This window comes from Tupaia chinensis, unplaced genomic scaffold (genome assembly GCF_000334495.1).
Source record: "Tupaia chinensis unplaced genomic scaffold, TupChi_1.0 Scaffold138441_1, whole genome shotgun sequence".
NCBI lineage: Eukaryota > Metazoa > Chordata > Mammalia > Scandentia > Tupaiidae > Tupaia > Tupaia belangeri.
The window spans coordinates 323,809-337,044 of NW_006198338.1; the positions used below are offsets into that span (position 1 = coordinate 323,809).

The following is a 13,236-nucleotide window of genomic DNA, read 5'->3' on the forward strand; positions in this document are numbered from 1 at the left end:
CAGACACACAGAAAGTGAAAAATCACCCAACAATCCCTTCTCCACTCTCTGCGGATTTGGGGCATGCATGCACATGCGCCCAGTGTCAGTTTTCTTTTCTTTTTTTAAAGAGAGATTTTTTTCTATAGGGTATGTGTGTCCTTACCAGAGACACAGAGAGACAGAAAGTGAGAAATCACCTCCCAGGTAGGATGGCCACACCGCAGTCCCTTCTCCTTTCTCCTCTCTGGGTCTTAGGCAAGTACGCACACACACCCGGGGTGAGTTTTAAGCTGCCAGGTCTAGGACTCTAACAGCAGTCGACTACAGGAAAATCACACCAAGTGCATGTGTGTGTGTGCCCAAGATCCCAGGAGGAGAGGGGATGGTGATTTCTCACTTCCCCCTCACCGTCTCTGGCTCTTTTTCTCTCCCCGGCAAGCTCAAGTGCCCCTATGGAGAAGAAAAAAAAAAAACATGAAAAACATAGTCAACTATGTGGGAGTCCAGAAACTTAACCATCCCACCATCTGCTGGTCCCCCCAGCATGAGTCTTAAGCTGCCGGTTCTGGGATTCAAACCACTATCAACTCCAGGGGAGTCCAGTGACATAATCATTACGCAATCTGCTGATCCCTGTCTTATTAATAGTTCATGCACTGGATTCCCAGCTTCGCCACATGCTAACGACAACTCTGAACAAGTGACTTGACCTCTTCCAGGAAATAAAGAGTTGTTGATATTGGGACCAGCAGGTAGGGTAGTGGTTAAGGTGCTGGACTCCCACGTGGCCAACCATGGTTCGAGACCTGGACCTGGCAACTTAAAACTCATGCCAGGTATGTGCATTTGTGCCCAAAATCCTCAGAGGAGAATGGAGAAGGAACCATGGTGTGACCATAGCCCCAGGGGTTAATTTCTCATTCTGTCTCTCTTTGTATTTCTGATGAGCGCACATGCCTATGGCAAAAAATACCTCTTAAAAAAAACCAACCAAACAAACAAACAAAAACAAGCACGATATAAAAACAGTACACTGGGGCACCAGCAGGTGCTGTGGAGTTAAGGCACTGGACTCCCACATGGCTGACTATGGTTCAAGTCCTGGACCTGTTGGCTTGAAAAGCATGCCCAGGCACATGTGCGTGTGTGCCCAAAATCCCAAGAAGACAATGGAGAAAAGGGGGTTGGGGAGAAGGGTGACTTCTCACTTTCTCTCTCACTCTTTCTTAGTGTCTAGTGAGAGCGTGCACCCTATGGCAAAATAAATGAATGAATAAATTTAAAAAATAAAAGTTCATGGGCCAAGCCCACAGATGCAAAGTTGATTCCATTACACATTCTACTTTTACTGGTTCCTCATATACCCAGTAGTTGGAATTCAGTGGGCACCAGTGTCATTCAGCTGTAAGACGAAAGCCTGCCTGCTCAGAAGAATGTCAAGTCCAGCAGTTGGCGTAATGGCTATGTCGCTGGACTCCCATGTAGTCAACTGCGGTTCAAGTCCCAGACACGGTGGCTTAAACTCATGCAGGGTGCCTGTGCGTGTGTGCCCAAGATCTCGAGAGGAGAATGGAGACGGGACTGTGGCGTGACCATCCCCCCTGGGGGTTGATTTCTCACTTTGTCTCTCTGTCTCTCTGTCTTCCTGGCGAGCACACACACCCTATTGCAAAAACCTCTCCAAAAGAAGAAAGCAGAAGACGCTGTAGAACACGATGGTCACCCCAGGAAAGCAGGACGAATGTCATGGGGAGGCACGCTCCACCCCAGTCCTGGAGGGTGGAGAGAGCGCTGGACGGAAGAGCCCACAGACCTGGGTTCAGCCCCTGACTTGCCCCTGCTAGTATCAGCCAGGACATTGGTCCTCGCTGAGCCGTGGTAAGACACATTAAGATGAAGGGGTCGGATTACGGCATCTCCAAAGTATCCAGGAGCTCCACAGTGCCAGGCTTGGTCGTAAGCACAACTGTCACCTGCATCCTCACTGAGTCTTGAGTCCCTTTCATTCAAGGGCCATATCATGCTCATTTTGGGACTTTTTGCCAATGTTTATTCAGAAAAGTACCTTAAAACTGAGGCGTGTTAACCAAGATTTGTTAATAAACAATTTTTCAGTTAGCGCTAGCTAAAATGGGATTCTAGCTGTAGTTGGTTAGGTCTACCTTCATAGTTACACATGCCTGAGAAAATGACAGACTATATTCTTAGAGAAACTGAGCAATGTAAGATATTGTGGGGGGTGGCAGGTGGCATGGTGGTTAAGGTGTTGGACTCCCATGTGGCTGACCATGGTTCAAGTCTCAGACCTGGCAGCTTGCTTTCTCAGTCTCTCCCTCCCTCCTCTGGTCAAACTGAGTAATAATAAAATAAATCTTAAAAATAAAATAATAACAAAAAGATATTGGGGGGCTTGCAGGTGGTGTGGTGGTTAAGGGCACCAGACTCCTACATGGCCGACAGTGGTTGGAGTCCCAGGCCTGGCAGCTTGCTTTCTCACTTTCCCCCCTCTTTCTCTCTCTCATTGTGTCCCTCTGGTTGAATAAATAAATAAGTGAATAAACTTACATCAAATAATTTTTTAAATAATAATAAAAAGATATTGGGAATGGGACCAGCAGTTAGCGTAATGGCTATGTCGCTGGACTCCCATGTAGTCGGCCGTGGTTCGAGTCCCGGACCCGGTGGCTTAAACTCACACCAGGCACGTGTGCGTGCGTGCCCAAGATCCCGAGAGGAGAATGGAGGAGAAGGGATTGCGGCGTGGTCACCCCCCCTAGGGGGTGTTTTCTCGCTTTCTATCTCTCTGTCTCTCCGTCTGTCTGGTGAGCGCAAGCGCCCTATACCAAAAACATCTCCAAAAAAAAATATATATATTGGGAGTATGGTCGAAATATCAGCTGAAATTGTCTGTAGTCAAAAAAAAAACTTTTTAAGGTTTTTTTCTTCCAAGAGTTTATCTCACATGAGGTGAAAAATGAAAGCAATATAAAGTGTCCACATTAAATCTTCTTTGTTTATAAGAAGTAGAAAATAGTTACCATACTTTGATGAGATGAGAAATACAGTAGCCTTCTTATCTGTAGTTAACTGATACAAAAGCTAATGGAAAATTCCAAAAGTAAAACCTCATACGGTTTACATTATACACTATTCTGGGTAACACGGTGAAATCTTTTTTTTTGTTTTTTTATTTTGGAGAGGTTTTCACTATAGGGCGCGTGCGCTCGCCAGACAGACAGAGACAGACAGACAGAAAGCGAGAAATCACCCCACCCCCCAGGGGTGACGGCCGTGCTGCAATCCCTTCTCCATTCTCCTCTCGGGATCTTAGGTGCACATGCACATGTGCCCAGTGTGAGTTCTAAGTCACTGGGTCTGGGGCTCAAACCACGGTCGACTATGTGGGAGTCCAGCGATGGGACCATCATGCTACCTGTTTCCCCACCACTCAATTTTTTTTTAATTGCCAGAGAACATGTGCACTTGCCAGAGAGGAAGAAACTGCCCTCCGCAGTGAGGCTGATCTGCCATAATTTTTCTTCTCCTGTTGGGATTTTAGTCACATATGTATACATGCCTGGCACCCAGCCGCCAGGGCTGGGACTCGAACTGCTGTCAGCCATGTGAAATCTGAGCTTTTCTAACCACTAAGCTACAGAGATAGCCCTCTAGGCACCACTTCAATGTCAAGTCTAAGGGCGAGCAAGTTTTCCGCTTGGGCTGCCTGGATCAGTTTCCCCGTTCTCGGCCACTAAACCACACCTCTCCTCTTCTGCTCGTCTCATAAAGTAGCAGTTCTTTCCTAAGTTTGAAAGAAAAAACCTGGGCACCTTCCAGAATGGTACACAAAACGAGACGGACAGTAACATGTGTCGTGGCAGATGTGGGGACACTGGAACCCTCACACACTGCTGCGAGGAATGCAAAATGGTGCGAGCACTTGAAAACAGTTTGACAGTTCTTCACAGTTATTTTTTTTAATTATTTATTATTTATTGATCCATTCATGTATTTATTTTAATTTGACTAGAGAGGGACAGAGTGAGAGAGAGCGAGGGAAAGTGAGAAAGCAAGCCACCAGCTCAGAAAGCAGTGACCATGTGGGAGTCCAACGCCTTCAACCACCAAGCCACCTGCCCATCCCAGTTCTTCACAGTTTTTAACAGAGTTGCCACCTGGTCCAACAATTCCACTCCTAGGTATATAGCCCAGAAGAAATAAAATAACACGTGTCTACATAAACTCTTATGTACAAATGTTCATAGCAGCGTTATTCAAAATAGCCTAAAGTGGAAACAACTCAAATGTTTATCAACTCATAAATGAATAATGCATGTGCACAAAATAGTATATAATTTAGCCCTTAAACAAGACAAAACAAAGTATGGAACATGCCACGTCATGGATGAATCTCGAAAACATTATATTGGGCCAGTGGTTTAAGCCTAGTGGCTGACTACAATTCAAACGTCGGCCCTCGCAGCTTTGAAAAACACACCAGGCATGTGTGCGAGTATGCCCCCAATGCCAGCAGGACAAAGGGAGAAGGGCTTGCGCTATCGCTACAACCCACTAGGGGGCGCTCTGCCCTCTACGCCACTGGCAAGTGCGCGAGCTCCCTAGCAAGTAAAAACAAAAAGGCAAAAATACCCGAAAACATTACGCTAAGAGAAAGATGCCACATGCAAGGCTGTACGCTGCGTGATGCTGTTTATGTGAAGTATTCAGAAAACGCAAATTCACAAAGACACTGAGCAGATCAGTGGTGGGCTGAGGCTGGGAATGGAAATTGATTATCAATGGGCATGAGAGATCTCAGTGGGCAATGAAAACGTTCTTGGGATCGGGAACCAGCAGTTAGCGTAATGGCTATGTCGCTGGACTCCCACGTAGTCGACCGTGGTTCGCGTTCCGGACCCGGTGGCTTAAAACCCACGCCGGGCGCATGTGCGTGCGTGCCCAAGATCCCGAGAGGAGAATGAAGGAGAAGGGATTGCGGCGTGACCATCCCCCCTGGGGGGTGATTTCTCGCTTTCTGTCTCTATGTCTCTCTCTGTCTGGCGAGCGCACACGCCCTATAGTGAAAAACCTCTCAAAAAAAAAATGTTCTTGGGATCAGCAGTTGGCGTAATGGTTACATCACTGGACTCCCACATACTCAACTGTGGTTTGAGTCCTGGACGCCAGGCGCATGTGGGTGTGTACCCAAAATCCCAAGAGGAGACTGGAGGAGGAGGGATTGCAGGGTGACCATCGCCCCAGGGGGTGATTTCTTGCTTTCTGTCTCTCTGACTCTGTCTCTCTGGCAAAGCACACATGCCCTTTAGCAAAAATCTCTAAAAAAAAAAAAAAGAGAGAGAGAAAGAAGAAATGTTTTCAACCTGATTTAGGGTGATAGTTGCACCCTTCAGTGAAGTTGCAGAAATCACTGAACTGAATACTTCAGGTGGGTGCATGATACTTGGATCATAAGTGAACTAAGGCAGCTTTGAAAAAATTAAGTTTGGGGCCAGCAGGTGGCGTGGTGGTTTAGGTTGCTGGACTCCCACTGGCCAACCGTGGTTCGGGTCCAGGGCCTGGTGGCCTGTGTTCTCACTTTCCCTCCCTCTCTCTCACTTCGTCCCTCTCTGGTCAAATTAAAATGGATAAGTAAAGTTAAATAAAATAATTAAGAAAAGAAAAAGAAAAAGTTAGGTTTCGGGGACTGGTATGGGTCAAGAGCTGGCCACCCTAGAACTACTGGTCATTTTAGAACGGAGTGATGACACTAGTTAGTGCTTCCTCGTACTCATCTGAACTATTGCTGCAGGAAAACGCCAGGGCAACTCAAGAGTTCAAACAGTACAGGGGCCAGACCAAGTATTTTTATTTCGGTTTGAAGGCTAGGAAGACTGAGCCTCTGACAAGTAGATTAGGAACCAATTAAATAATGACACCTGTCCTTCATCCTCACATCACCTCCGACAGTCTGCAGCCTGGAGACAGTGACTCCTCTCCTCAGACTCATGGTCCCCGGGCACAGCAGGTACCAACAGCGTCTCTGGCTTCCTTGGCTGAGAACGCATCCAGCGAGGCACCGCGGTGTAGGCGGGAAGCCCCCGCTGAGCTCATGCCTTCCCAGGTACACACCTTCCCTGACGGCCCCAGTGTGCCCTGTGTACTGAGGGCTCCCCTTCAGGGAGACTCTGAAGGCTCGTCTGTTCGCTCCTTGCATGGGGTCACAAAAGGCAATGGCGTATCTGCCCGGTTTCCCAGGAGCACCTCGTCTTCCTCCAGGACTGAGAGAAGAAGCCGCTCCTAGCAGAACCAAGCAGAGCAATCGACTCCACCTCCGAGCCTCTGTTGGGTCAGGACTTCAGGCCCATCTTGGCCATCATTTCTTCATAGACCGTCCATGCCATCGCTGCCATCAGAGTTCTGCGGAGGGCCCGGGGCACACTGCCTTGGAAGAAGCCACGCAGCCCGTAGTCCTACAATGACAACAAACGTCAAAACTCCAGAAGCAGGGGACCAGCAGTTAGCATAAAGGCTACGTCGCTGGACTCCCATGTAGTCGACCACAGTTTGAGTCCCGGACCCGGTGGCTTAAACTCACGCTGGGCGCGTGTGCGTGTGTGCCCAAGATCCCAAGAGGAGAAAGGAGGGGAAGGGATTAAGGGATTGCAGTGTGGCCAGCCCCCCTCGGGGGTGATTTCTTGCTTTCTATCTCTCGCATGCGCCCTATAGCAAAAACCTCTCCCAAAAAAAAAACCTCCTGAAGCAAAGTTGTGGTAACAATGAATGATCTACTGACGTCAGAGTGAGGGGTTCTGTTGTCCACTTTGGGACTTTTGTTTCTAAACTCTATGCCAAAACTATGAATAGGTCAAAGGAGATAACCGACAAACTTAAAAAGATTAACTTGCAGGCCAGACGGAGTGGTGGTTAAGGTGGCTGGATCACACATGCCCTATTTCATGGTTCAAGTCCCAGATCCAGTGGCTTGAAAACCACTCTGAGAATATATACGTGCATGTCCAAAATCCTGAGAGGAGAATGGAGAAGGGATTGCAGCATGGTCAATTCCCCTGGGGGATGATTTCTCACTGTCCTTCTCTTTCTTGCTCTCTCTCTGGCAAGTGCATACATCTTATTACAAATGCTACAAAAAAATTCTTGGGCCAGCAGGTAGCATAGTGGCTAAAGATGCTGGATTCCCACATGGCCAACTGCAGTTCGAGTCCTAGACCTGGTGGCTTGCTCTCTCACTTTTCCTTTCTATAATCTATTAATAGATATCTATTAAGACATATTAAGAGAGGTTGTAAGAGCACAATCTTATAATCCACTGGAACTTCCTGGTGGCTCTACCTTTATACGAATTAAGACTCAACATTTCTTCCTTTTCCCTCATAATCTGGATTGATTTACAATTTCACATATACCAAAGAATATAGTATTTTTCAATTTTATGATTTTAGATATAGAGAGAAAAAAAAAAAGCAGACAACCTAAACAGTGTGGAGAATATTAGATTCACAAATCCATTTACCTTTTTTTTTTTTTTGAGAGAGATTTTTTGATTATAGGGTGCTTGTGCTCGCTAGCAAGACAGAGACAGAGAGACAGAAAGGGAGAAATCACCCCCTGGGGGGGATGGCCATGCCCCAATCCCTTCTCCTCCATTCTCCTCTCAGGATCTTGGGCACGCACGCACATGCACCCGGCGTGAGTTTTAAGCCACCAGGTCCGGGACCTGAACCGCAGTCGACTACATGGGAGTCCAGTAACGTAACGATTACGCCATCTGCGGGTCCCAAGCCTGTTTACCTTTAACAAGACTCTGGTTTGCAGTAAGTGCATGCTCCAGGGGGGCTAATCCAGGGGCTGTTACATCTGCTTTACATCTACTGTACTTATTATCGCCAATAACACATCTGTCTTTTTAAATTTCTTTAAAGAATTATTTTATTTAAATTTCATTTATTTAGTTTTATTTTTATTTGACCAGAGAGGGACAGAGTGAGTGAGAGAGAGGGAAAGTGAGAAAGCAAGCCTCCAGGTTCGGGACCCAAACCACAGTCGGCCATATGAGAGTCCAGCACCATGCCACCTGCCGGCCCCTATACCGTCTGTCTTTTTGCATTAAATTGTTAGATCAAAATAATGGGTTTGCGGGGTTTTTTTCTCACTATATTTTGTCCTATTCCTCCACTAGAGCACTCCATCTACCCAGCTCCCTGACTCAGGAGGTCTAGGGGAGAGTCCAGCAATCTGCATGTTAAACAGGTATCACAGGGAGTCTTGTGTGTGTGTGGGGTGAGGCAGATTTTTGCTATAGGGCGCATGTGCTCACCGGAAAGAGAGACAGAAAGAGAGAGACAGAAAGAGAGAAATCACCCCCCCCCCCGCAATCCCTTCTCCTCCATACTCTTCACGGGATCCTGGGCACACGCACACACGCACACACACCCAGTGTGAGTTTAAGTCACCAGGTCCAGGATTCAAACTGCGGTTGACTACATGGGAGTCCAGCGACATAGCCATTACGCTAACTGCTGGTCCCTTCACAGGTAGTCTTTAATGAAAATGCTCCTCCCCTCAGAATACAGGTTGTGCAGTTCTCAAAGTTGGCAATGCACTGGAGTGAACAAGGTGCTTTGAAAAGTGCTGAGGTCTTATTGCTAAGAGACTCTGAGATACTCCGCCTGGATTCTGACCTGAAAATGCAGATTTTTATAAGTCCCTTTTATAAGGAAGCCCAGCCTCTGTGGTGCCACTGGTAGCCCACGAGACTGTGGACCTGGAAGCCATGTGTTGACTGCAGCTTGATCCCTCCCCATCCCATGATGTGCTGAGACACACCGGGTGTATGCACCTGTGCCCAGGACCCTAGAGGGCTGGAGGACTGGAAGAAGGGGACCAGGGTGTGATCAAGCCCTGCGGAGGGTGTGTCTCTCTTTATCTCTCTCTCCCATGCATGAGTATGCTCCCTGCATGGGGGGAAAAAAAGAGAAAAAAAAAAAAAGGAAGCTCCCCAGGCAATTCTAATGTGAATGAGGGATGAGAACTAATACGAGAGAGAGAGAGAGAGAGAGTGTTTACTTTTTTTTTTTTTTGGAGAGGTTTTTTTGCTATAGGGCACGTGTGCTCGCCAGACAGACAGAGACAGAAAGACAGAAAGCGAGAAATCACCCCCCAGGGGGGATGGTCATGCCGCAATCCCTTCTCCTCCATTCTCCTCTCGGGATCTTGGGCATGTGCACACGCTCATGGCGTGAGTTTAAGCCACCGGGTCCGGGACGTGAACCGCGGTCGACTACATGGGAGTCCAGCGACATAGCCATTACGCTAACTGCTGGTCCCTACTTATTTAGGCTTTTACTCTGGGGTGCGCGCACTCATCAGACTGAAAGTGAGAAATCACTCCTCGGAGAGATGGCCATGCCACAATCCCTCTCCTCCACTCTCCTCTCACGTTTTAGGCACGTGTACATGTGCTCAGTACATTTCTCAAGCTGCCAGGTCCAGGACTTGAACTGCAGAGTTAGCCAAGTGGGATCCAGCACCTTTACTACCATGCCCTCTGCTGGCCCTGTAGAGACAGAGATCTTTGACCACAACCTGAACCACTGCGTATTCTATGGTCTTACTTTGAAAATGAGTGTCACTGCTTGGCCAATCCATTGGAATTTCCTGGGAGAGAGTTGCATGTGCGTTTTGATGACATCTGCCGGTTGAGTTACCAGTGAGGCCAGAATACCAGCAAATATCCCACAGCTGAAATTGACAACTGGAATAAGGGTTGTGTCCAACTGGTCTGAAATAGAACAAAGGAAATACACAGTTATAAATCTCACGTTCCTCATTTAAAATTCAATATAAGTTGCCCACTAATTCCTCCCAAAAGCCAGAAAATTCTGGATTCAAATAAGGTTAAGAATTAAGATTTTAAAGGTGTAACTAATGGGGCTGGCCTTGCAGGACAGTGGTTTAAAGAGCCAGAGCCTACATGGCCAACCATGGCTCAAGTCTCAGCCTGAGCAGCTTGAAAAATGCTGGGCGAGTGTGTGTGTGTGTGTGTGTGTGTGTGTGTGCCCAAAACCCAAGCAGGAGAGAGAAATGGAAGAGACAGGATTATGCTGTGAGAATGTCCCACTGGGGTACTTCCTCCCTCTCTCTCTAGGTAGCACCCGTGCCCTCTGGGAATTAAAAAATTAATTAATTTTTTTAAAAAATAAAAAGCAAGGGAAAAAGCATAATAAATACAAGTAAAATAATAAGAATTGGAAAAGCACCTTTAACACCTGACATCATGAACTGATGCTAGAATATGTGAGTGAAAGAAGGGTGTATATATATAGCCTCAACCTTATCCTCCCACAAAGATACCTGGAAATTTCAAAAGGAAAAATAATTGCGCTTTCAGGGGAGCCATCCAGCAGACACTGCTTCGTATACAAATGATGAATGATAATGGATTAAATTGTCGTGAGCCTCCTGATACACAACATCACTCACATGGTCTCCTCGCTAAAAGTAGATAGCTGATGAAGCAAGCCAGAGTATGAGAGACAGGCATTGTATGTCCCCGTTTACTATACGCCAAACGTCTGCGCTCTATAGCAGAAACGTAAGACTGGAAGGTCCAATAGCAGGGAGGGCGATTGTAGGTATCAGAGGCAGTAAAGGAGAGAGTAATAGGGGGTGGAGGGAAGGGGTCGGGGGAAAAAACCAAAATATTTAATAAATACAAAAACGAAAAGTGATCTGTGGATGTTAATATATATGGTAATGTCTTTGACTTGACTAATATGCACTGTATCTATGCTGGCAAAAACATGTTGTACACTGTAAAGATGTACAGTCAATGTAAATCTAAAAATACGTATACACACAGCTATCTGAATCTAATTGTGAACAATAGGTAAACCCATATTGAGGTAATAAAACTGCCCTACACTCTCGAAAGTAACCAAAAATTGTTACAGAGTACATCATTGGAACAACTAGAGAAATTGGAATATAGACCATAGATTAAAGGAAACATGTTCTACACTGTAAAGATAGATGTACAGTGAATGTAAATCTAAAAATACATATACACACATCTATCTGAATCTAATCGTGAACAACAGATAAACCCATATTGAGGTAATAAAACTGCCCTACACTCTCGAAAGTAACCAAAAATTGTTACAGAGTACATCATTGGAACAACTAGAGAAATTGGAATATAGACCATAGATTAAAGGATTGTAACCATGTGGAACTTCCTGACCTTGGTAAGATGGGTAAATGAAAGGATGTCCCTATTCTTAAGAAAGGCACACTGGGCGGCCAGCAGGTGGTGTAGTGGTCAAGGTGCTGGACTCCCACATGGTTAACCATAGTTTGAGTCTCTGACCCAGTGGCTCGAACCTCACACCTCGAGTGTGTGTGCATGCCCAAAATCACAAGAGGAAAATGAAGAAGGGATTGTGGTGTGGCCATCCCCAGGGGAGACGGGGGTTTGATTTCTCCCTTTCTGTCTCTCTGGCAAGTGCACATGCCCTATAGCAAAAATCTCTTGGGGCGGGGGGTGGGGGGGGGAGAAAAGAAAAGAAATAAGAAAATGTAGACTGAGATATTTAAGAATAAAGAGCATCATGTCTACGACTTACTCTCAAATGGTTCAGGAAAACAATAATTCAATTTACTAGTCTTGTGGCTTTTAAGTTTAAAGTTATTTTTCAATATCAAATTTAAAAAAATTAAGATAGGTCAGCTCCATAGCCTAATGGTTAAGGAAGTCACAAGCAGATCCCACATGGCTATCTGTGTGGTTCGAATCCCAACCTCGGTAGCTTGAAAACACATTGAGTGCAAGTGTGTGCATACCCAAAATCCAAACAGAGATTTGGATTTTGGAGAAATGGAGGAGAATGGATTACAGCATGACCCCACCCCACCCCACTGGGGAGTGCTTCCACATGCTCCCTCTCACTGACGAGTGATGCTCCTTCCAGAAAAAATTTAAAAAATTAGTGATAGATCAAAAAGTTCAAAATGCATATCCATGCTTCTTTATTGTCTTAATTTTTTAGTGCAAGTGAAGCTGTGGCTTGCAGAGTTGACACCTCCTGGTGCCTGGGGAGATAGAGTAAACCTTCCAGAACACCCCCAATGGCAGCTGCCCACCATCATGATGACGGGCCCTCCAGCTTTCCTCACTAAGGCCTGAGCTGCAATTCCTCGTTCACATCATCCACAGACACCTTACTGAATGCGGGGTCACCCTTTTTATTTTTTTAATTTATTTAAAAGAATCATTTTATTTAACATTATTTATTATCATTATTTTTTAATTTGACCAGAAAGAGACAGAGAGAAAAAGGTTAAGTGAGAAAGCAAGCCACCAGGTCCGGGACTCGAATCGCAGTCAGCCATGTGGGAGTCCAACGCCCCTAACTACCCCACCACCTGCCAGCCCCGAATGAGGGTTATTCCATGGGATGTGTTTCTGGCAACACCTTGCTCTGTTCGGGTGGATGTTACTGCCACTGATCTTGCCAATCATTTGGTTCCATCTCCACACAAGTAGAGAACTCAAGACGGGGCTAACTGGGAACACAGCAAGGAGGTGAAAACATTATTTTGCTTTTTAAACCCCTAACCCATTGGTAATTCCTAAATGTATCCAACAAGAAGCACATCAAGTGCTTCCTGAAAACTCTGTCCTCCCAGGTTACACCCTAAAGCTCTGATTTACGAAGCCTCTGACGGGACCCAGCAACGGTAAGATCAAATTTGGGAAGTCTTGTAAGACCTCAGCAAAACAGGCTTTGTCGCCCATTTACCTTCCAGGTTGCAGCGGTCTGAGTACTCTCTGCCTGAGTAGGATATAAACCCCAAAGGGCAGGGGTCACGTCGGGCACACTCACCTCCACATCCTGGACCCAGCGCATTCCTGACACAGACCTGGTGCAGGATGCAGTTCCTAACACTCTGTTAAGAATTTGGAGCTGGGACCAGCAGTTAGCGTAATGGTTATGTCGCTAGACTCCCACATAGTCGACCGCGGTTCACGTCCCGGACCCGGTGGCTTAAAACTCATGCTGGGCGCGTGTGCATGCATGCCCAAGATCTCGAGAGGAGAATGGAGGAGACGGAATTGCAGCGTGGCCATCCCCCCTAGGGGGTGATTTCTTGCTTTCTCTCTCTCCCTCCCTCTCTCTCTCTCTCTCTCTCTCTCTCTCTCTCTCTCTCTCTCTGCCTCTCTTGCGCTCACACATG

General features: G+C 46.5%; 1 protein-coding gene across 1 annotated transcript in view; it reads right to left on the bottom strand.

The window, feature by feature from the left end:
• Positions 1-5,334: 5,334 nt before the first annotated feature.
• The window catches only part of SLC25A38 (solute carrier family 25 member 38), a gene marked incomplete in the record, with an annotated part of 16,355 nt that continues 8,453 nt past the window's right edge, over positions 5,335-13,236 (bottom strand). The window contains 2 exon segments of the mRNA XM_014592753.2: positions 5,335-6,452; positions 9,615-9,781. Of these exon segments, the coding sequence (XP_014448239.1) occupies positions 6,330-6,452; positions 9,615-9,781 (290 nt within the window).